Below are 22421 nucleotides of genomic sequence, written 5' to 3' on the forward strand. Positions count from 1 at the left end.
CTAATATTGTGGTTTATAATATCTTGGCCTTATAATAGAGCTTTAAAAGGACTTGCATGCTCTAGTGGCTGTTTGCCCTCCATAGTTTGTGACCTACAGAGTAACCATGGATATGGTGATTCTTCAGAGTTACCTATATAGGAGTTGTCACATATTTGGTATCAGGAGAGTTCTCTTTAAAATGTCAGTAGAATGTCTTGCATTAATTTTGTCACATAGGTTAAAAAAATCCCATTTTAGCAAATCTAGTAACAGTCAAAATTGGATTTTTTTCCTAAGTCAACTAAATGGAAATTTATAGCCACTAAATATAGAAGTTACATATAAGAGTTTTTATTCTTATTTTCACATTAAGTAACTACTTGATTTTATCTGCTTTGTGAGTGTTTTAGGGGGAGCATTTTGTGAATTTCTGAGATTTCTTTTGATGTAGAACATGGGTTCCCTAAGTTGTAGAGAAGGCTAAAAGTGATGCCACCCAGAAAGATAAAGGTTACAAATTTGTATTTATGCCCCCTGCTCAGTTATGGAACACTGTGTTGTTTCATCTTCTTTCACATATGTAGACTGTTTTTTTTCCTTGCTGCCTTCATTTTATACCCACTGAGTCTCCCACCAACACAAAATACACATACAGCAGAACTTTCTGAAGCAAATTGTTTGTTCATTGAAGCCTCTGTAACATTAGTAGGCACTTCGAGTTGCATCTGCTATACAGAATTTTCAATTAAGTAGATTTACTGAAGTCCATTCACTAGAGCATAGATACTTTTGTCCATGTCAGATATCAGTATTATTCATTAAAATGGGATTTTATCACTGTTGTCTTATCTATAACCAAAAATTTTAACCTTAAAAATTAAAACTTGCATTTGTTTTGTCTTTCAAATAATCTCTTTTCTCTTTATAATCTAAGTTTTTTAGAACTGCATTTTTTTTGCAGCTTTGACTAATCCTTTTTTGAATGTTGCTTTCCTTTCTGTGTTTTTTCTAGTTTGGACTATTTTTTCCATTCTGCAGCACTCTGCTTTTCGCCTTTCTTGTACTGTCAGTTTCTTAACTCTACTCTCTCAAGGTTAGAGCTTTACTTTATGCCTTTTTTAGCATTACGGTTTTTGGTTTACAATATAACATTTTGAAATTAGAGGTTGTTTATGCCTCAAAGTTAATGCAGAGAAAATACCTAAACAGCATGCTTTTGTCACATGTCTGTCATTTGGTCCTTGTGTGCATTTTAACTTGCCTTCCCTAAGCTCTCTGATCCACTTAAAATCACCAAAGTGGAATTTTTGTGTAATACACAAAACAGGGTGAGAGAAAATATTTTGCAAGAAGGGAACATGGTACATTTTTCTTCATATGCCCTTCTTATACTTTATATACTGTTAGCCGAACTTTTTCTTTGCTTCCTGATTGCATGTTATTTTATTGCTCTAGAACAGGAGTTTAATTTTTGTGTCAGCAATTGAGAGTGACGCAAGTACACTTATCAGTACCAACTAAGTACACTGATCTTCATTCTGGAGTCATCTATGGTATTACCATATAACTTGTTTGAAGTTAAACTTATTTGTCTCACTCTTCTTATTTGATGATATTTTTAATAGTGAAAGACTGTCAAATGTGAGTCACTTTTTTTGAGTTAGAGTGACAGAACAGGTATGGGAGTCCTGAGTTTCTTGGTTTGCTTGCACCTCTGATAGCAAATTTCTCAGTAGCACTTATGGGATGTAAGTTACTCTTGGTGATAAAAGTGAGACTAAGTGCTAATTTTTCATTTTGTTCGCTTTTCAAATTGTCTGGCCAGGCTTAATTAGCTCATAAGTCAAGTTTGGGCAGAGTTAAAATCCTAGTAAATACTTGTCACATTCAGAAACCCACTTTAAAATTTCTGACTTTTTAGAATGATAAGGGTCTATGTGTCAGTGAAACACATAATAGTAAAACATAGTAAGAGGCATATTTGGTACAAATCTGTAATTAATATAAAATTGAGAATAGCATTAATTGAATCCTAACGGATGAGTTTTGGTATTGATAGTCAAAACAAAACAAAACAAAACATATGAGGACGGTTATGCAGTATAGCATAAAGAAATATAGAAGGAATTATTTGCCACATTTTATTGATGTACCTGTTTATCAAGTTGGCTTTTAGGGTAATGGTTTCATTTACCTAAATGATCTTAATATGCAGGTGCCAAGGGTCATAATGTGAAATAGCACTTGAATTTGATTAGAAGTCTCCTGATCAATATCGCCTATTAGCTAGCTGGGTTCAACTTTAAGCAAGTCATTTAATATGTTTCTTTAGCTCTAAAATGGGGTTAATAATAGTATCTGCCCTACCTACAGACCAGTTTTCAGATTAGTACTTAGTAAATTTGTAAACCATTATATAAATGTGAGCAGATAGGTTACTGTGAACTTTTAGGTTTCTTCTTCTGTTGTGCAAGTTGGTGACATACCTTAAGTTCACAGCAACATAAGTATAATACTAAGTTTTATGTTCTGCTAATAAGGTCCTCAGTATATCTTAGTTTTACATGTTTAGGCCTCAGTTTTAACATTTCCTGATGATGATCATCCTGTTATTTGTCAATTTGGTTGTAGCATTGGGTATAGGTCAAGTGTTTGAAGGAGCAGTTATCTTTTTGCCTTGACTTCAGCCAGCTATATAAGGCATCAAAAATGGTTCACAAAGGGGGCTGAGCCAGGGTGGAAGCAAGTCATTGGGAGCCTTTCCAACTTTCAAGAGCATATTCTGTTGAGGAAGTTAAGTATAATAATAGCTTACATTTATAAAATATCATAAAGTTTGTAGAGGGACTTCATATGCAATATTTATTTAATTTTTAAAGAGGGCAGGGCAGAGATTATTTCCCTGTTTTGCAGTGAAGATCATGCAGCTAGTAAAACAGCAGAGCCCAGAATAAACCCAGCTAGGTTTTCTAAATACAAATACCATTCAGAGAATAATCTTGACACCTCCATTATTGAAAGAAAACCATATGTAAAGGATGTCATATAAGACAGTTTCATGTATGGTGATATTAATATTTACTATGGAACATGCTGAGCGGTTGGTTTTACTTTAAATAGACACTGAAAGTATTTAATAAAAGTAAATGTTGAATTAAATAAAATCAACCACCATTTATTTAATACAAATACAAATAAATCACAATTCACCTCCCCAAGAAATTTATGCTTCAGTGGAGGAATTAGTTTATAAATCTGATATCTGCTTTACTGCAACATTCTAGACAGGCTAAGATCACACGACAAAGACATTGGGATCTCAAGTGGTGGTATATATTACAGAACAACAGCTTTTAGAGAGTTTAAGGGAAAATGTCTTAGTATATAACTGCCTGTGTGTGTGTGTGTGTAAAATTGCACTAGATAGGGTTTTCTTAAGTGAATTAAAAGTGTTAGTAATACCATAAAATATGTATCCATATAGTGCTTTTAAACATTTTTAATGCTTTGCCGCATGGAATTTTATAGTAATAATGTTATAATTGTGAACTCTTTGTTTTTAGAACATCATAGGATCAAGTCCTGTCGCAGATTTCTCTGCTATTAAGGAGCTAGATACCCTTAACAATGAAATAGTTGACCTACAGAGGTATGTAAAGTAAAATTATACCTGATTATATAAATACATCCACACACTCTTTTCTGTTTCTAATGTATATCTTGGGTAAGTACTACTTTATTTGGTTAAGTACTATGGTTCTTAAAATGGGAATCGGTGTACCTTATTAAATCTAAGGCAAATAGAAAGCCCAGAGATAAACCCATACATATACGGTCACCTAATTTACGACACAGGAAGCAAGAACATACAATGGAGAAAAGACAGCCTCTTCAGTAAATGGTGCTGGGAAAACTGGACAGCTACATGTAAAAGAATGAAATTAGAACACTACCTAACACCATACACAAAAATAAACTCCAAATGGATTAAAGACCTAAATGTAAGACCAGACACTATAAAACTCATAGAGGAAAACATAGGAAAAACTCTCTGACATAAACCACAGCAAGATCTTTTTTGACCCACCTCTTAGAGTAATGAAAATAAAAACAAAAACAAATGGGACGTAATGAAACTTAAAAGCTTTTGCACAGCAAAGGAAACCGTAAACAAGATGAAAAGACAACCCTCAGAATGGGAGAAAATATTTGCAAACGAAGCAGCAGACAAAGGATTAATTTCTGATATATACAAACAGCTCATGGAGCTCAATATCAAAGAAACAAATAGTACAATTAAAAAATGGGCAGAAGACCTAAATAGGCATTTTACCGAAGAAGACATACAGATGGCCAAGAGGCACATGAAAAGATGCTCAGCATCACTAATTATTAGAGAAATGCACATAAAAAACTACAATGAGGTATCACCTCACACTAGTCAGAATGGCCATTATCAAAAAATCTAGAAACAGTAAATGCTGGAAAGGGTGTGGAGAAAAGGGAACCCTCCTGCACTATTGGTAGGAATGTAAATTGATACAACCACCATGGAGAACAGTATGGAGGTTCCTTAAAAAACTAAAAATAGAACTACCATATGACCCAGCAGTCCTGCTACTGGGCATATACCCTGAGAAAACCATAATTCTAAAAGAGACATGTACCACAATGTTTACTGCAGCACAGTTTACAATAGCCAGGACATGGAAACAACCTAAATGTCCATTGACAGATGAATGGATAAAGAAGATGTGGCACATGTATACAATGGAATATTACTCAGCCATAAAGCGGAACAAAATTGAGTTATTTGTAGGGAGGTGGATGGACCTAGAGTCTGTCATACAGAGTGAAGTAAGTCAGAAAGAGAAAAACAAATACTCTATGCTAACACATATATGGAATCTAAAAAAAAAAAAAAGGGTTCTGAGGAACTTACCAGCAGTACAGGAATAAAGATGCAGACATAGAGAATGTACTTGAGGACACGGGGAGGGGGAAGGGTAAGCTGGGACGAAGTGAGAGAGTGGCATGAACATGGACATATATACACTACTAAATGTAAAATAGATAGCTAGTGGGAAGCAGCCACAGGGAGATCAGCTCGGTGCATTGTGACCACCTAGAGGTGTAGGAGGGAGACACAAGAGGGAGGAGATATGGGAATATATGTATATGTATGGCTGATTCACTTTGTTATAAAGCACAAACTAACACACCATTGTAAAGCAATTATTCTCCAATAATGTGTTTTAAAAAAGAAATAAATCTAAGGCAACCTTTAACTGCAGGATGCACTATTATGTAGCACTGAAAAAAGAAAAAACCACTGCCAAATAAACAGTGGAATTCCAACAACTATAAGGTACTATTTGATTTTGGACAGTGAAATAGGTATCAATATATCTTGGAATGAATGGAGTACAGTTTTTTGTTTTTTGAAGTTTTTTAAAAATTTATTTTTGTTGAAGAATAGTTGATTTACAATGTTGTGTTAGTTTCAGGTGTACAGCAAAGTGGTTCAGTTTTACATATATATACCTATTCTTTTTCAGATTCTTTTCCCTTATAGGTTATTACAAAATATTGAGTGTAGTTCCCTGTGGTATATAGTAGGTGCTTGTTGGTTATCTATTTTATATAGAGTAGTGTGTATATGTTAGTCCCAAACTCCTAATTTGCCCCTCCCTTTCCTCTGAAATACAGTTTTCCTCCAACTTCAGACGCTTGAATAACAATAGGAAAAAATTATTATTTAATACATTGTATGGAAGGTATGTTAAATGTAGACACCATGCCAAGAGCTTTCATAACTTGTTATCTCATTTGATCCTCACAAAAACCTTGTAACTTGAGATAGATATTACTGTTCTTTTTTATAGGTACGGAGTTAAGATGCTTTGAGAGGTTATTTTACCCAAAGTCATACAAACCTGTAAGCAATAGAACTAATACCTAATCTCAGGACTGCTTGATTTGGAGTTTCTTTTTTATACTCACGTACTGTGTAGAAACAGTCTTGAATACAATTAGATTTGAATCTAAATACAGCAGGTCCTATTGGTATTTCCTAATTCCCTTGTTCCCTAGAAACTTTTTATAGTAATACTCATTGTAAAAATGACCTCCTAAAATTACTTTTTAAAAAGTGAGACCATTTTTCCATCTACAGGGCATTGGATTTAAATATCATTTTACTTACAGAAACATTTTTTTTTAACCTTCACAACACTTTAAAGCAGATAATGGCTGATACTTTATTTTGTTGATCATATTGAGACATAAGGGGATTAAATGATTTAGCTGGGTTATATGGCAAGAACTTGGGAAAGATCTTTCCTCATCCATGAGACTACATTGAGATTATTGTAGAGAAACTTAATTATGATTTTTTTCAGTTGCAAGAAAGAACTCAACCCAGATTAAGTGAGAGTGAATTTATTTACTTGTGAAACTAAGACCTCCTAGAGGTAGGGATGGCTTAAAGCATAGCTTCGTACTGGGGCTCAAAAGATATAATCAGTTCTCTTGCTCTCTCCATTTCTTGTTTCCACTTCCACTGCATGGTTCCATTCTCAGATAGGCTTTCCTGTTATGTTGTCAAGGGGGTTATTGCACATCTGAGTCTCATGTACCTATTATTTCAGATCTAGTGGAGTTACTCTCTTGTGGCGGTTCCTGAACAAATCCTAAAATTCAATCTGATTGGACTGGTTTAGGGTCCTACATACTGAAACAGTCAGTGGCCAAGGTTGTATTGTTTGCTGATTTGTCATGAGCTCTGTCCTGGGCTGCAGGGTTGGAGGGGGGGTGGCTAGTTTGCCACCGAGACCACATGGAGGAGGGGGTATCCCCACATGAAAATTCTGCCAGAAGGAGGAATGAATTCTGAGAGTAAATGTCTATAGAAAGCAGTATAGCTTCAAATCCACAGTAATTTCAGTGATCGCCCTTAGTATCATCTGCCAGTTTGAACAGTATGTCTTGACATTCTGTAACCTTAGTCTGGGCACCTTTTTAAACGGGATTGTTTAGTTTTGACTTACCTGCCTTCTACTGAATTCTACCAAAGTCTATTTCCAGCTCAAAAATTGGCCTTTGCCTATTACATAAAGCTTTTAGTATTGGAATCAAAAAACAAACAAACGAAAACAAACCCTTGGAGATTACATAATCCAATTTCTTTTTTACTTGTGGGGGAAAAAAATCAAAGTCATACATCAGGTCAGCAAAAGTGCTGGCTGGCACCCAAACCTGGTTGTATAGTTCTAGTTCTACATTTTTTTCTATTCTATAAGACAGCTTTTCATTAAGATTTAGAACATTTTTACTTTGGTTTGAAAAAAAAGTAAATATTTGATTACTCAGTCTATAATGGTGTATAGACTTCATTTCATATGGTCTATAAACGGTCCATTAGCATTTTTGCTTGCCTTATGAGAAATGTGCATTTAATAGCTAGATTTGGGGCTTCCCTGGTGGCGCAGTGGTTGAGAATCTGCCTGCCAATGCAGGGGACACGGGTTCGAGCCCTGGTCTGGGAGGATCCCACATGCCCCGGAGCAACTAGGCCCGTGAGCCACAACTACTGAGCCTGTGCATCTGGAGCCTGTGCTCCGCAACAAGAGAGGCCGTGATAGTGAGAGGCCCGCGCACCGCGATGAAGAGTGGGCCCCGCTCGCCGCAGCTAGAGAAAAGCCCTCGCACAGAAACAAAGACCCAACGCAGCCAAAAATAAATAAATAAATTAATTAATTTAAAAAAATAGTATCTAGATTTGAAAATACTTGTCATCTATGCCTCTCAAGCCTATGAAAATAGACACATACCCCAGTATTCTAGGGCTTGCTTGATTTCAACAGTAGTCATTTTACTTATGAAATGTTTTTGTAATGAGTTTTAATAGGAAGTAGAGCATCGTACATAAAATGTTCTTGCTGATACAAACACTTGTAATACAGTAAGTCCCCTACATACAAACCTTCAAGTTGCGAACTTTCAAAGATGTGAACATGTGTTCACATGTCCAGTCGCATAAGTTAGTTCACGTGTCTGGCGTACATTGACACGTGTGTGCATCCTCTACAAGTGGTTGTGCTTTTGTGTACTTTACAGTACTTATAGAGTACAGTAGTACAGTATCTTTACTTCAAGCCCAGGATGTCTGGAAGCAAGTGTAAAAGCAGCGGTGATGTAGCTGGTACTGCCAACAGCCCCTGTATTCCAGCTGTTGTACTGTACTACTGTACTTTTCACGGTACTGTACTGTAAGATTAAAAATGGGTTTTTTTTCGTGTTTTTTTTGTTTTTTATGTATTATTTGTGTGAAAAGTATTATAAACTTGTTACAGTACAGTACTATATAACCGATTGTGTTAGTTGGGTACCCAGGCTAACTTTGTTGGTCTTACGAACAAATTGGAATTTAATGTATGTGCTCTCGGAATGGAACTTGTTCGTATGTAAGGGACTTACTGTATTAGTTACATTTTGATAAACTGAGCTTTCACTAACTTCTAGTTACCATAATGTTAAGTTGTACTAGTGGCAGTCTTATATTGTGAATTACAGCTAAACACATAAAAAAAAAATCTAACATTTTGTGACGGTCTTATTAAGAAAATCATAGTGCTTCAAAACCTTATTAAGTTTTAAATTGTAGTCACAGTTTATAAATGTGTAATACGTTTATACTTGACACTTGTGAAAATATTTTCCCTAGGCTTTTATTTTAGGTCAAATCTACAGTGTAGGCAAACTTCCATCATCTGTCAACTTCAGTAATGTCATAATAAGGCTCATCTACCCATGCTAAAATTATGGTTGTTAAAATTCAGTTTTGTAAATGGTTGTATTAAGTCACTACCACCAAGTCTTTAACACATTACGTTATAAACCTTGGCTTTTGTTACTGTGAATGACTATTTTTTCTGTGCAATGGTATTACTCTTTAGCCTTTAAATCTTTTATTAATATATCAGGCAGTGACGTGTGTAACTACAAAATAGGAAAAAAGAATTTAAACAGATTTTATTTGTGGCTTTTACTAAATTGTCATCTGACAGAAGATTAGCTCCTTCTTATTTGTTTGGTTTTCAGATGAAGATATTTAATTTTAGTCCAGGGATCAAACCTGCAAATAAACGATGTACATAATATGGTACTGTAATGAGAATGTAATGAATATGGTGCTTTACAAGATTTGCTTTTTCTCCCAGTGATGGTTATAATACATACTCATAAAAATTTGGAAAACACGGAAAAGCATAATGAAGAAAGGAATGTTTATTTTATTTACTTATTTACTTTTGGCTGCGTTGGGTCTTCGTTGCTGCACGCGGGCTTTCTCTAGCTATGGCAAGCAGGGGCTACTCTTCGTTGTGGTGTGTGGGCTCTAAGCTCACAGGCTTCAGTAGTTGTGACATGCGGGCTTAGTAGTTGTGGCTCACGGGCTCTAGAGCACAGGCTCAGTAGTTGTGGAGCACGGGCTTAGTTGCTCCGTGGCATGTGGGCTCTTCCCGGACCAGGGCTTGAACCCGTGTCCCCTGCATTGGCAGGTGGATTCTTAACCACTCTGCCACCAGGGAAGCCCCAGGAATGTTTCTTAGAATAATAATTTGTTATGAGCATTGAAAATCAATGGAGATATAAAAAACTATATATAACCTCAAGAGTTGGTTGGGTAAAGAATGTTCTTTATTATCAGTCAGAAAATGAGATGTTTTCTTCCCTAGTTCACCAAATTGTTTCTAGTTGAAAATATAGGACATTGGGAGTTTGAGGCAGGATGACTTTCTGTCATTTGTCTCTTTAAATTTTTTATATGATTCCTTCAACATTTGTTACATAGGGATTTAATTATATAGATCAGATTAAATTAGTATAATATTTTTAACTTAAGGGAAAGCAGTGGTTTTAAAATAATCTTATCAAATACCTGGATCTCTCACCTGAGCTGAACACCTATATTTTTCATTGCCCAACTAGTGTTTTCATCTGAATGTTCAGTAGGACCTGACTTCCTAATTTTCCCCTGACCACTATCCTTGTCTCTTTTATTTCCCTTTCTCAGTGACATCACCATTTATTGTCACTCAAGCTAGAAACCTGAGATTTTTCTTCTCATTTTTATTCTTCTGTTTTTGAGATGTTTCTTGAAATCATTCCTACCTCTTCATCTCCTTTGCCTGATCAACTCCTCATCCTTCAGATCTCACCTTAGATGTTATTTCCTCTGGAAGCCTTCCCCTTCCCAACCCTCATACCTATCAAATCTTATTTAAGAGCCTATCTTACATAGTTTTTAAAATTTACACTTGTCATAGCATAATTGTCTGTTTTATTTGGATATCTCACTAGACTATGTACTTCTTAATCATAGGGACTATTTGCTTGCTCACTGTTAATCCCTACTGCTTGGCTTATGTAATAGATACAATATATATATATATAGCTTACATAATAGATATATAGAGAAAATAATTTGTTCAGTGTTGTTGAAATCTGTCCTGTCCTTTCTGCTTTTTCTGTCTAGTTTTAGCCCTTACCTCAGTTCACTTTCCTGAGTATGGTGTAAAATCTCTTCCTTTGCGGTGCTCTCTTGGCATCCTGACCATTCTTCTGTCTTAGTTACTTCCCACAATAAAGTAGGATCATCTCCCACTTTGATAATGTAAAGCAGCAGTCCCCAGCCTTTTTGGCACCAGGGACCGGTTTTGTGGAAGACAGTGTTTCCACGGACCCAGGGTGGGGGGTTAGGGGGGATGGTTTTGGAATGATTCAAGTGCATTACATTTATTGTGTACTTTATTTCTATTATTATTACATTATAATATATAAGGAAATAATTATACAACTCAACATAATGCAGAATCAGTGGGATCCCTGAGCTTGTTTTCCTGCAACTAGATGGTCCCATCTGGGGGTGACGGGAGACAGTGACACCCAAAGTGTGTTGCTTATGTCCAGTCTACTCCGTAATCTCGTTTTGGCTGCTGTCACTGCAGAAAACCCTGCTTCACAAAGATAGGGTGTTGGAAATGGAAGCAGCCTTTTCAGTGCTTTTTGTGGCAATCTCAGGATATTCCGCCTTAGCTTTCATCCAGAACATATGGAGATTTGAAGTTGTCTCAAACATACTTTTAAGGCTACCGTCATTTGTGATCTCAACCAGTTGATCCTCTTCTAGCACGGACAAAGTCGATTCACCTGGCTTATTCACAAATGGGTTGCAGATCCATTCCTTCCCAGTTTGGGGGTCTTTTGTGGTTGGGAAGTAATGCTCAAAGTCTTTTGAAAGCTGAGATAGGTGATCATGCACCAGCTGGGAGAAAGAAGGCCCTGGCTCAGTCTCTTTCAAAATCTCTGCCAATGTTTGAAACATGTCAAAAATCCCAGTGTTCACTCGTCGCCCCCATAATTCAAGTTTGGCTTTGAATGTAGCCTCTTTTTCTGCCAACTTGAACACAGTTGTTGTTCTCCCCTGAAGTGACAGATTGAGTTTGTTGAGAAGGTTGAGTATGTCACACGTAAGCAAATTTTGTGACCCATTCTGTGGCGCTGAAATGTGCTTCCAGTGGTGACTGTTTTTCTAAAAGAAATCTCTGGAGCAGCTCTCTTAACTCAAAAGCTCTGGCCAGTGATCTGCCTTTAGAAAGCCATCTCACTTCTGTGTATAAGAGAAGACGTGTGTGCTCTGCGTCCATCTTCTTGCAGAGCTGTGCGAACAAACGTGAGTTAAGGGCGTGTACTTTACTTTGGTTGATAATTTTAATGATATCCTGCAAAACACTGTTAAGCTCGTGACATTTTTCCGCTACCCAGTGTTTCTCTATGGATGACAGAGTGTGTAGACTCACCTTCAGAAACGACCTCTTTGACCCGAGTAGTGAAACCAGAAGGCCGTCCAGTCATGGCAGCTGCTCTGCCCATGCATATACTGACACAAAATGACCCATTCAGTTTTCCTGATAGGTAATCATTCAAAGACTTGAATAGTTCTGCAACTGTGGTGTTGGTTGGCAACAAAAGTGTACATAACGTATCCCCATGTGCATCCTCCTGAAAAATATATCACACAAAAACAAGCATTGTTGCCTTGTTGTCAACATTGGTAGACTCGTCAATCTGGATTGTGTACCACGGTGACTCATTAATCCTCTCTAACGATTGTGCCTTAATATCCTCTGCTATTTCATCAGTTTGTCTAGTTAGGGTGCTAGCTGAAAGAGGAACATGTGCCACCTTTTGAACTGCAGCCTCTCCGAAAAGTTCATGACAGATGTCCTTAGCAGCAGGCAGGATCAACTCTTCACCAATAGTAAAGGGCTTCTTAGCTTTAGCAATGCAGTTAGCCACTAAGAACGATGCTGTCAGTGCAGACACATTTGATGAAGTGGTGGCCTTCAATAATTGCTTCTGTTTTTTGTGTTCACATTTTTTCCTTTTGAAAAACTCCAAAGGCTTGTTTTTTAATGCAGGGTGCTTGTTCTCCGTGTGGCAAAGTAGTTTTGAAGGTTTCATGGCTGCGTTGGATAACCAGTTGCCACATATTATACAAAGTGGGCTTGGAGAATGTCAATCACCTGTTGCAGTGAACCCGTAATTTAAGTAGGATTCTTGGTGTTTTCTTTTAAATACAGTTTTCTTTTTGTTGGTAGTCTTAGAGTTTTCTGCTGTTTCATCATTGGGCCTTTCCCCCTTTTCAAAGAAGCTCTCTAGTGACATTTGTTTTTTACTCATTTTGGCTAGGGTTAGCTTGTGGGCTTACCACAACTGTGACCGAGACAAGTGTGCAGTGCGGGGAAAGAGGTGCAGATGGAAGGAAGTGGTAAATAATATAATGGGCGGGCCACACGCGGACTAAAATCAGTGTCAGATTCTGACTTAAAGCCTGCTACCACATGCAGCTGTACAATTGAAGTACATCAACTCACTTGCCACTATAAAACCTGCCACCACATGCAGCTTAATTGTCAGTTCCCCCTCACTGATACGGGTTTTTTTTTGTTTTTTTTTGTTTTTTTTTGTGGTATGCTTCTCACTGTTATGGCCTCTCCCGTTGCGGAGCACAGGCTCCGGACGCACAGGCTTAGCGGCCATGGCTCACGGGCCCAGCCGCTCCGTGGCATATGGGACCTTCCTGGACCGGGGCACGAACCTGCGTCCCCTGCATCGGCAGGCGGACTCTCAACCACTGCGCCACCAGGGAAGCACCTCTGATAGGGTTTTGATATGAGTCTGCAAACGATTTATTATGGTCTCTGTGCAGTCAGACCCTCTGCTAATGATAATCTGTATTTGCAGCCGCTCCCCAGTGCTAGCATCACCACCTCAGCTCCACCTCAGATCATCAGGCATTAGATTCTCATAAGAAGCGTGCAACCTAGATCCCTCACATGCTCAGGTTACAGTACGGTTTGCGCTCCTGTGAGACCCTAACGCAGCTGCTGATCTGACAGGAGGCGGAGCTCAGGCGGTAATGCAAGCGATGGGGAGCAGCTGGAAATACAGATGAAGGTTCACTGGCTTGCCTGCCGCTCACCTCCTGCTGTGCGGCCTGTTTCCTAACAGGCTACAGACCAGTACCAGTCCGTGGCCTGGGGGTTGGGGACCCTGGCTGCGAAACTCCTAGAACAGATACCATGTGTTTGCTCTTGTACTCTCTCTCAGTGTTCAGCATAGTGCTCTGATCGACCATTTCAGTTTCATTCCTCCTCTCTAGCCATATGGTGGGTGGGCTTATTACCTCTCAGCTCAGCGTGCCACCAGTTTTTATTCTTCTGTGCCTCTGATCCTACTCTTCCCCTTTGCCTGAGCACACCTTTTACCTTGTAAAGTTTTATTCCTGCTTTAAGGCCCAGCTTAAATATCATCTCCTTTGTCAAACCTTCCCTGAAACCTTGGTTGCTAGTTCCTCTTTCCTTTCTGCTTACAGTCGTTATTCCTTTATAATAGTACTCACCACATTTTAGTGTGATCTTTTTTTTTTTTTTTAATTTTTTGGCTGCATTAGGTCTTGGTTACTGCCCATGGGCTTTCTCTAGTTGTGGCGAGCGGGGGCTACTCTTCGTTGCAGGGTGGGGGCTCCTCATTGCAGTGGCTTCTCTTGCTGCAGAGCATGGGCTTTCGGCACGAGGGCTTTCGGCACGAGGACTTCAGTAGTTGCAGCACGCCGGCTCAGTAGTTGCGGGAAGCGGGCCCTAGAGCACAGGGTCAGTGGATGTGGTGCATGGGCTTAGTTGCTCCACAGCATGTGGGATCTTCCCAGACCAGGGATCGAACCGTGTCCTCTGCATTGACAGGTGGATTCTTAACCACTGTGCCACCAGGGAAGTCCTGATCTTTTTTTTTGTTTTGATTTGAACTCCTTCAGGACAGGGTCTGTGTCTTATTCATTTGGATATGTCTAGAAATTAATGCACACAGTGCCTGACACCACAGAATTTCAGTACAGGTTAGTTGGTTGAATAAATAAGTCAAAGTTTGTTATAAATATTAGAATATTTTCCAGACTTAATTCCTGCAAAGTTTATGGCAGATAGAAACCATCACTAAATGTTGAAATAATGCAAATGATCTTCTGAATAATAGCTTATTTTGAAGACCATAGAAGAAGATTTTGTAGGCAAGAGGATTTTTAATGCTGACGGTTAATGGACTGATTTTTCGTATTTTGCCAACCTGTTCTTGTGTCAGGGATTTTCTTTGAGAATCTGATAAAGGCTGTTAGACTCTGCCTCCAGAAAAAAAACATGTTTATCCATGTACACCGTTTTGCATTTATTTCAGGAGTTCCTAGACCCTTAAAAACTATCCATGGACCAATTTTTAAGAACCCTTGTTCTGAAAGTAAAGTGGCTCAAATAGAGAAGTTCGTGGCAGTGAAAAGGCAAAACATACCAAGAAATTGCTTCAGTCTCTTAGATAGTGTGGTGGTGGTGGATTATGCTGAGGCAGGAGTTAATATTTATTTGTCTTCTACCAGCTTCTACTTCCTTCCTGTCTTCTGTCCTTTTAGCAAGAACATCAGGAAGTAAAAGCTACATCCTGTCAGGCCAGTTTGTTATCCTGGTCTTGGGCCAGTAAACAGGATAGATGATTACAATAATAGTTATTTGGCATTGTGCTATTCCTGCTTTATATAAATTCTCTTATTCAATTCTTGCAACACGGCTGAAGGGTAAGCAGTTTTATTCTGATTTTTCAGATGAGGAATGGACAAGTTTTCTAAGAAGTTTTCCTTGATATCCACTTCAGCTCAGAGAACACTCAATATCCTTCTCTCCAAACACTTACAATACTGAATTATATTTCTTTCCCCAGTAGTCTCTGAGCTCTGTGTGATAGTACCAACTGTCTCTTAAAATTTCTAATTAGGCAGTATAGTGTAGTATTATTTCAGAGCATGGGCGTTGTAACCAGATTGCCTGGTTTGATTCCATACATGACTTAGACAAGTTACTTAACTGTGCCTCAGTTTCTTCATCTGTAAAATAGAAATACGAATAATCCCACGTAAAATGCTTAGTACAGTTCCTGGAACATGGTAAATTCTCAATGCATGTTAGCAATCATCATCATCATCATCCCCAAAACCTAGCTCAGCATTTAGAGCACAGCATTCACTGAGAGGTGCTCAGCAGACATTGGTTGGAATAGCTGAATGAGCACTCTCTTCCCTAGTTGGAGACTGGAACTGTGTAGCTCGGCAGCCAGAATCTGTGTTCCTAAATATATAGATCTCTACCTCAATCATATATAAGAACTGATTTTTAAAAAATATTTCAGGCAATGTTAGCATATGGTTTGAATTTTTTTTTAATTATGTTTTTGGTTTAGTTTAGTTCAAATACTGTGAGAAAACATTAGCTCTGGAGAGAGCATTGCTTATACTGTCGAATCTGGAATTCTTTTGCTTATAAAATCCAACGTGACCTGTTTCTGGCCCTGTGGTACTGATGCTAGAAGGTCTCAATTGTGACTACCTCAGCAATGGCGTTACTGATTGAGTAATCGAAGCTCTACATTGTAGTATGCGTTTGTTTGGTAATAAGGAGGCATCTTAATTCGTTTTCACATAAAGTACATGGCTCATCATTTAAAACCTCTGCTTGGGTAGACTTCGCTTATTTGAAACGCTCCTTGCTCAAGTCTGAATCTGTTTAGCAGCCGCTAGCCACATGTGGCTTTTGAGCACTTGAAATATGGCTAATCCAAATTAAGATGTGCTATTAGTATAAAATATACTGGATTTCAAAAGAAGAATGTAAATATTTTGGATATCTTGGATTAAGTAAAACATTAAAATAAATTTCACTTGTTTCTTTTTAATATATAGCTATTTGATCATTTAAGATTACATGTGTGTCATATTTCTCTTGGACTGCTCTGGTCTGAATCAGTTGTTTTCTATAAAAATTACGTTTTATTTGCTTGTATTATTTTGTGGCACTGGTAGCTTATTTTTTTTTTTTTTTTTTTGCGGTACACGGGCCTCTCACTGTTGTGGCCCCTCCCTTTGCGGAGCACAGGCTCCAGACGCGCAGGCTCAGAGGCCATGGCTCACAGGCCCAGCCACTCCACGGCATGCGGGATCTTCCCGGACCGGGGCATGAACCCGTGTCCCCTGCATCGGCAGGCGGACTCTCAACCACTGTGCCACCAGGGAAGCCCGGCACTGGTAGCTTATTAAGGGGCACTTACCTCTTTTAAGAGAGCAATACTTTTTAGAATGTGTTTCAGTTTGTCTTTGGGAAACAAAAATATCTACCAAGAAATTTCAGCTCCTGAAGGATTTAGGAGTCAGTCTCTACCAACATACTTAAGTCCTAACTGCCATCACTGTGGATGCTTGATTACAACTTCCCAGAAAGCCAGTAGATGTTCTGCTTTTATACTAGTAAATTGTATGATGATGATGATGATCGCCGACATTTACTAAGCACTTATTGTGTGGTAGGAATTGTGCTGAAGTATTTCTAGATACAATATAAAGTAGTCATCCCCATCAGCTTTATTATCCCTTTTTTTTAAATTACGAAAACCAAGTTCTAGTCTTACATTTCTTTTCTTTGAGTTTTTTCATCTCATTTTGTTCTTCTATATAAGTAGAATAAATTAATTATTTGGAGTTTGCAAAATAAACTTTCATTTCTCCTTTTAAAAAGTGAAACATCTAATTTTGGATTCTGCCACTGACAGGGCAGTGGTCATGTGAGCCATACCCCAAAGTTGGTGTTTTCCCCTGATTCCAGTTAGGCTTTCAACAGTTTATGCCCATGAATACATTCGGACTTTTTTTTCAAAACTAAAGCTCATTAAAAAAGCCAGCCTCCTAGAACTAAGAAATTTAGTTTTTCCCATAGGACTGAATGCACTTAAACTTTTATAGCAATTATCTTTTTTTTCTTTAAAGTCTTTATTGAATTTGTTACACTATTTTAATTAATTAATTAGTTAATTAATTTTTGGCTGCGTTGAGTCTTCATTGCTGCGCACAGGCTTTCTCTAGTTGTGGCAAGCGGGGGCCGCTCTTCGTTGCGGTGCTCAGGCTCTAGGCGTGCGGGCTTCAGTAGTTGTGGTACACAGGCTTAGTTGCTCTGCGGCATGTGGGATCTTCCTGGACCAGGGCTCGAACCCGTGTCCCCTGCATTGGCAGGCGGATTCTTAACCACTGCGCCACCAGGGAAGTCCCTATAGCAGTTATCTTAACAGTTTTATAATTAATGGCTATGTTTGTTTTCCCAGCAAACTGTAAGTAGGGGCCCTGGTTTAATCTTTTTTGGCATGTAGAAGATACTCAATAGCTGTTTGTTGAAAGAATGAAATAATATATAGTTATATAATGATTATATATTTAAGGCAAAGAGAAATTAAAAACTTAAGGTACAAATCAATGTCTTTACTCTCAAACTTTAACTTAAGTTTTTATCAACTAAATATGAATTCTTAGAGTGAAAGACCATCTAACTTTCAGACTGGTTTGAATTACACGCCAGAATTTTCTTATCAGCTGTCTGTAGTTGTTACTCTAATCTAACTTAAGACTTCTGACAGTTCCCAAGATAAGCAGAGTCAGAGTGTTCTATTGCCTTTCTAGCAATTGTCATCAGCTTTCTCAGTAATAAGAGCCTCTGCTTCCTCTCTTCCCCCACAGAGCAGAGCCAGCAGAGAAAGAAGAGCTATGTTGTTAAATAATGCCATTCAGAGTTCAAAAAAGCACAGCTCAGAAATCTTTAGGGACTCCCATTGCCAGTGAATTAAAAGTCTGTGTGTCTTTACCCAGTACTGAAGTTCTTTTATAATCTTACCCTGATCTACCATTCCAGCTTTATTTACCACACATGAACCCTCCATCTTAGATAAATTAGTCTGCTGTCTAGAATTTTCTCACCTCTGTGCTTTCTTTTTTATTAATTTTTTCACTGTGGTAAAATATACATAGCATAAAGTTGACCATTTTAGCCATTTTTAAGCATACAGATCAGTGGCATAGGTGTATTTACGTTGTTACACAGCTGTCACCACTGTTCATCTCCAGAATTTTATCATCCGAAACTGAATGATTTAATTGGACTTGATATCAACTCAACTTCGATGGTATGCAAAATCCTACTTCTGTAAATTCTGTCCCTTCCACTTTATGTTGTTGATGTCATAAATTACATCTTTATACATCATATATCCACTAACATAGCTTTATAATTATTTTTTATGCATTTGTCTTTTAAATCTTACAGAAAATATAAAGGGGAGCTGTAAACCAAAATTACAACAGTACTAGTCTTTGGTTTTGTCCATGTATCTACCTTTACTGGAGATCTTTATACCTTTGTATGGCTTCAAGTTGCTGTCTAGTAGCCTCCTTTCATTTCAATCTGAAGGACTCCCTTTAGCATCTGTTATAGCACAAGTCTAATGGTAATGAAATCCTCAGCTTTTGTTTATCTGGGAATATCTTAATTTTTCCCTCATTTTTGAAGGACAGTTTTTCCAGATAGAGTATTTTCAGTTGACAGTTTCTTTTTTATTTCAGCATTTTAAATATGTCATCCCACTGCCTTCCGGCCTTCAAGGTTTCTGCTGAGAAATCCAATGATAACCTTACTTTTGATCCCATGTACATGAAAAGTCTTTCCTTTCTTATTGCTTTCAAAATTCTGTCTTTGTCTTTCAACAATTTGATTATAATTGTCTCAGTGTGAGTTTCTTTGGATTTTCCTGCTTGGCGTTCATTGAGCTTCTTGGGTTGTAGATGTGTATATTTCATCAAATTTGGGAAGTTTTCTTCTTGGTTTACCTCTTAGTCTGCCATTGTACTGACATCCTTTTTGCTTTCTTGCATAAGCTCTCCCTTGCATTTGAAATGCCATTTTTCTACCCAACATTGATTCTTTGCTTCAAGGCTTAACTGAAGTCTCATCTTAACTGAGTCTTCAAGGTTTTGTGTCACAAAGCATTCCCAGGCTGGAATAATTTCTTTTGAAATACCATATGATAAATATACCACTTACTGTCTGCACAGCTTATTTTTGCAATTCCATAATCCTGCCTTCGCTGATACCAAGGAAGCCTTTTCAGACCCTCTCCAGAGCCAGGTACCCATCTTCTGTGTTCCCACAGCACCTTGTACTTACCTGTTGTAGCACCCAGTACCCTGCATTGCAGTTATCTTTTTATGTTCTCCTGCTCAACCCCTCACGTACACTTAATGGAAAGTGTCTGTCTCATTGTTTTTTTGTATCACTAAAGTACAGCACAGTGACATGTATGTAGTAGAATTCAGTATTTGTTTGTTAAATCAATACGTAGGTTTTAAAGTTGCATAAGGATATATTGGGTACCGTTGTGTGTTCTCGTTTTTACTCCTCACAACAATCTTTGTGTATGAAATGTAAAGTAGATATTACCTTCAATTTACTTTAAGGAATTAGCTCACACAGTTTTGGAGCTGGCAAGTCTAAAATCTCTAGAACAGGATGATAAGCTGGAGACTCAGGTAAAAGTTCATGTTGTAGCTCAAGTCTGAAGACAGTTTGGAAATAGAATGGCCTCTTCCTTGGGGAAGCCTCAGTTTTTTTCTCTTAAGGCCTTAAACTCTTGGGTAAGACCCACCACACTATGGAGGGTATCTACTTTACTCAAAGTCTGCTGATTTAAATGTTAATTTTATCTAAAAAAATACCTCTATAGCAACATCCAGACTGGTGTTTGACCAAATATTTGGGTACCATGGCCTAGCCAAATTAGTACATAAAATTAACTATCACAGAGGGTGATAGCCAGGGCTTAAGCCCTTCCAAATTTCTTTGTCTCCTGCCTTTCACCTCTGCTTCTTTGTATGAAAATTTTATTATTCTTTAGACAGAGACAGCAAATGCCAACAACATCTTGACCTAAATTTGCCCATCTTCATCATTTCACAGGAATGATTTTTCTTAAGAATGAATGAAATAATCCATGTAAAGTACTTATCACATAACACCTATCATATAGTAAATAGTTAATAAGTTCTAGTTTCAATAATTGTTATTGTTAGTAATAGTAGATGTGGCAGTGGTAATAGTGGTTTTCCATTAATTCCAAATTAAGGCATCCTAGATAAAGATTTTAACCACCTTGGCTTTGATCATGGGCCCAATCTTGAGGTAATTCCTGTGATTATGAAGTGGGAAGCTGTGACTGGTTAAGCTTTGGTCAGGAGCTAATCCCTGGCCAGTTACTACTCAGAGAGTTTGAGTCTGTAAAAAGATGGCATTTTCTACTTGAACTATATGGGTAGAAAGATAGTAGGGAGAGAGGAGCAGTCTCCTAAAAGAAAGATTGCTGAGTACTAGGAGAAGGGAGGGTCAACCAGAACAAATAGCTGTTGCTACAGTGATTTAACAAAGATGACCTGTGATGAAACCAGTGTTTGAATTCTGGACTATATTTTACTCCAAGTCTTATGCTTTGAAAATCATATAAGTTTCTAAAAGTAGACAGCAATTATTTTGATTATTAAGACAAGATCAATGTTTTATAAACTGTTTTGTACCCCATAATTCCTTTTAACAAATTTAAAAATTACTCCATCAATATTATTTAAAATTCTAAGTAGTGTTAGTATTATGAGTAAAACAAAACCATAGCATAGGCTCAAAGCCTGCTTTTTTCTTAATTACTTGATATCTTGTACATTTCACCTTACAAATCTTAAGATGGTAGAGATATCAGCATCTGCAGAGTGAAAAATAATAATCAGAGTCAGAGAAACCATTTCATGTTAGAGCCAGATTACAATTCTGGTCTCCAGTCTTGTGAGTGGCTTTTGCCTACTTCATAGTAGGTTTATGCAGTTATCAACTTTAGGCTTCTGAAAGCTTAGCTTGGGCTTTGCATTTCTTCCTGGTTCAGATTCTAGGTTCCATGGAATCATAGCAGTCAACTTTTGGAACACCAGGGAGCTCCTTCTCTGGCCTTTCTTTATAGCTTTGGTATTTGTGGATTCCTCAGGATGTGCTATCATCTTGGGAGTGAATAGGGCCAGAGAGATAGTCTAAAATGGAGGGTGTATAGGATCATTTCCCTTTTTTAGAAGTTACTAAGGTGAAGGCAATAGCTTTTCCTGATGTCCAAGATAAGCGGCAAAATGCTCACACACCTGTTTTGAAGTATATGTCTGTCTTATCCACATATACTGGTGGGCTCCTCAGGAAACTTCATCTAGATGTCTTTTTATTGTGGCATAGAATCTTGAAAAGAATTAAAATAATGTTAAACAGAATGCTTGGATATTCTTGTATTGACTAATGTATCCATCACCTTTAGAAAAATATACTTGTTGTTTGAAAGAGAGGAGAATGTAAAGAACGTGGTCAACCATGGTTAGTGTACCTAAATGTGTGTTTAGATATGTTTACTTGCCTGAAATGAGAAGGATAGCTATAGAGGTTAAGTGTCTATGGAATACCACAGTATAACAATTTCATATCTCTGAAATTATAATCTAAATTAATGAGAAAATTATTTGATTTTCAGTCTGGCTTATAGGACAGATTTTCATTAATAATGTTTTTTATCGAAAGTAATATAACTGGTCATTTTATTATTTTTAAAGTTTTCTGTTCAGTACTTATGTTATACTACTTGGTTTTGGTAAAAAAAGGACTTATGAGACCACAATTTTACTAGATAAAAGTAGATTGAAAGTTAAGTTTAATTGATCTCAGACTAAGAGAAATTAATCCCTAAAGATTCCCATATTTTATTTAGTTGAGAATGGTCTTCAGGATGTTTGACATCACCACCACTCCACACCCCTGCCACACCCAAAATTATGAAGAGAAGTTTGTACTTTCTAAGCTTCCTCCATTTTAGCCAAACATAGACTGTTTGCTGGTTAGAGCTGAGAGTCCTTTGTAATCTGTTTTCTTTTTTCACTAAGTGAGCTTCCT

The 22421-nt window shown here is 37.6% G+C and overlaps 1 protein-coding gene across 1 annotated transcript in view; it reads left to right on the forward strand.

Annotated features, from left to right (window-relative positions):
- EPS15 (epidermal growth factor receptor pathway substrate 15) overlaps positions 1-22421 on the forward strand; it is a 159388-nt gene that overhangs the window by 68876 nt on the left and 68091 nt on the right. Inside the window, exon 12 of the mRNA XM_022575663.2 lies at positions 3546-3631. Within this exon, the coding sequence (XP_022431371.1) occupies positions 3546-3631 (86 nt within the window). The remainder of the gene's footprint in view (positions 1-3545; positions 3632-22421) is intronic.

This window comes from Delphinapterus leucas, chromosome 1 (assembly GCF_059928025.1).
Source record: "Delphinapterus leucas isolate spDelLeu-1000000601 "Yukka" chromosome 1, BTC_Dleu_Yukka2, whole genome shotgun sequence".
Taxonomy (NCBI): Eukaryota; Metazoa; Chordata; class Mammalia; order Artiodactyla; family Monodontidae; genus Delphinapterus; species Delphinapterus leucas.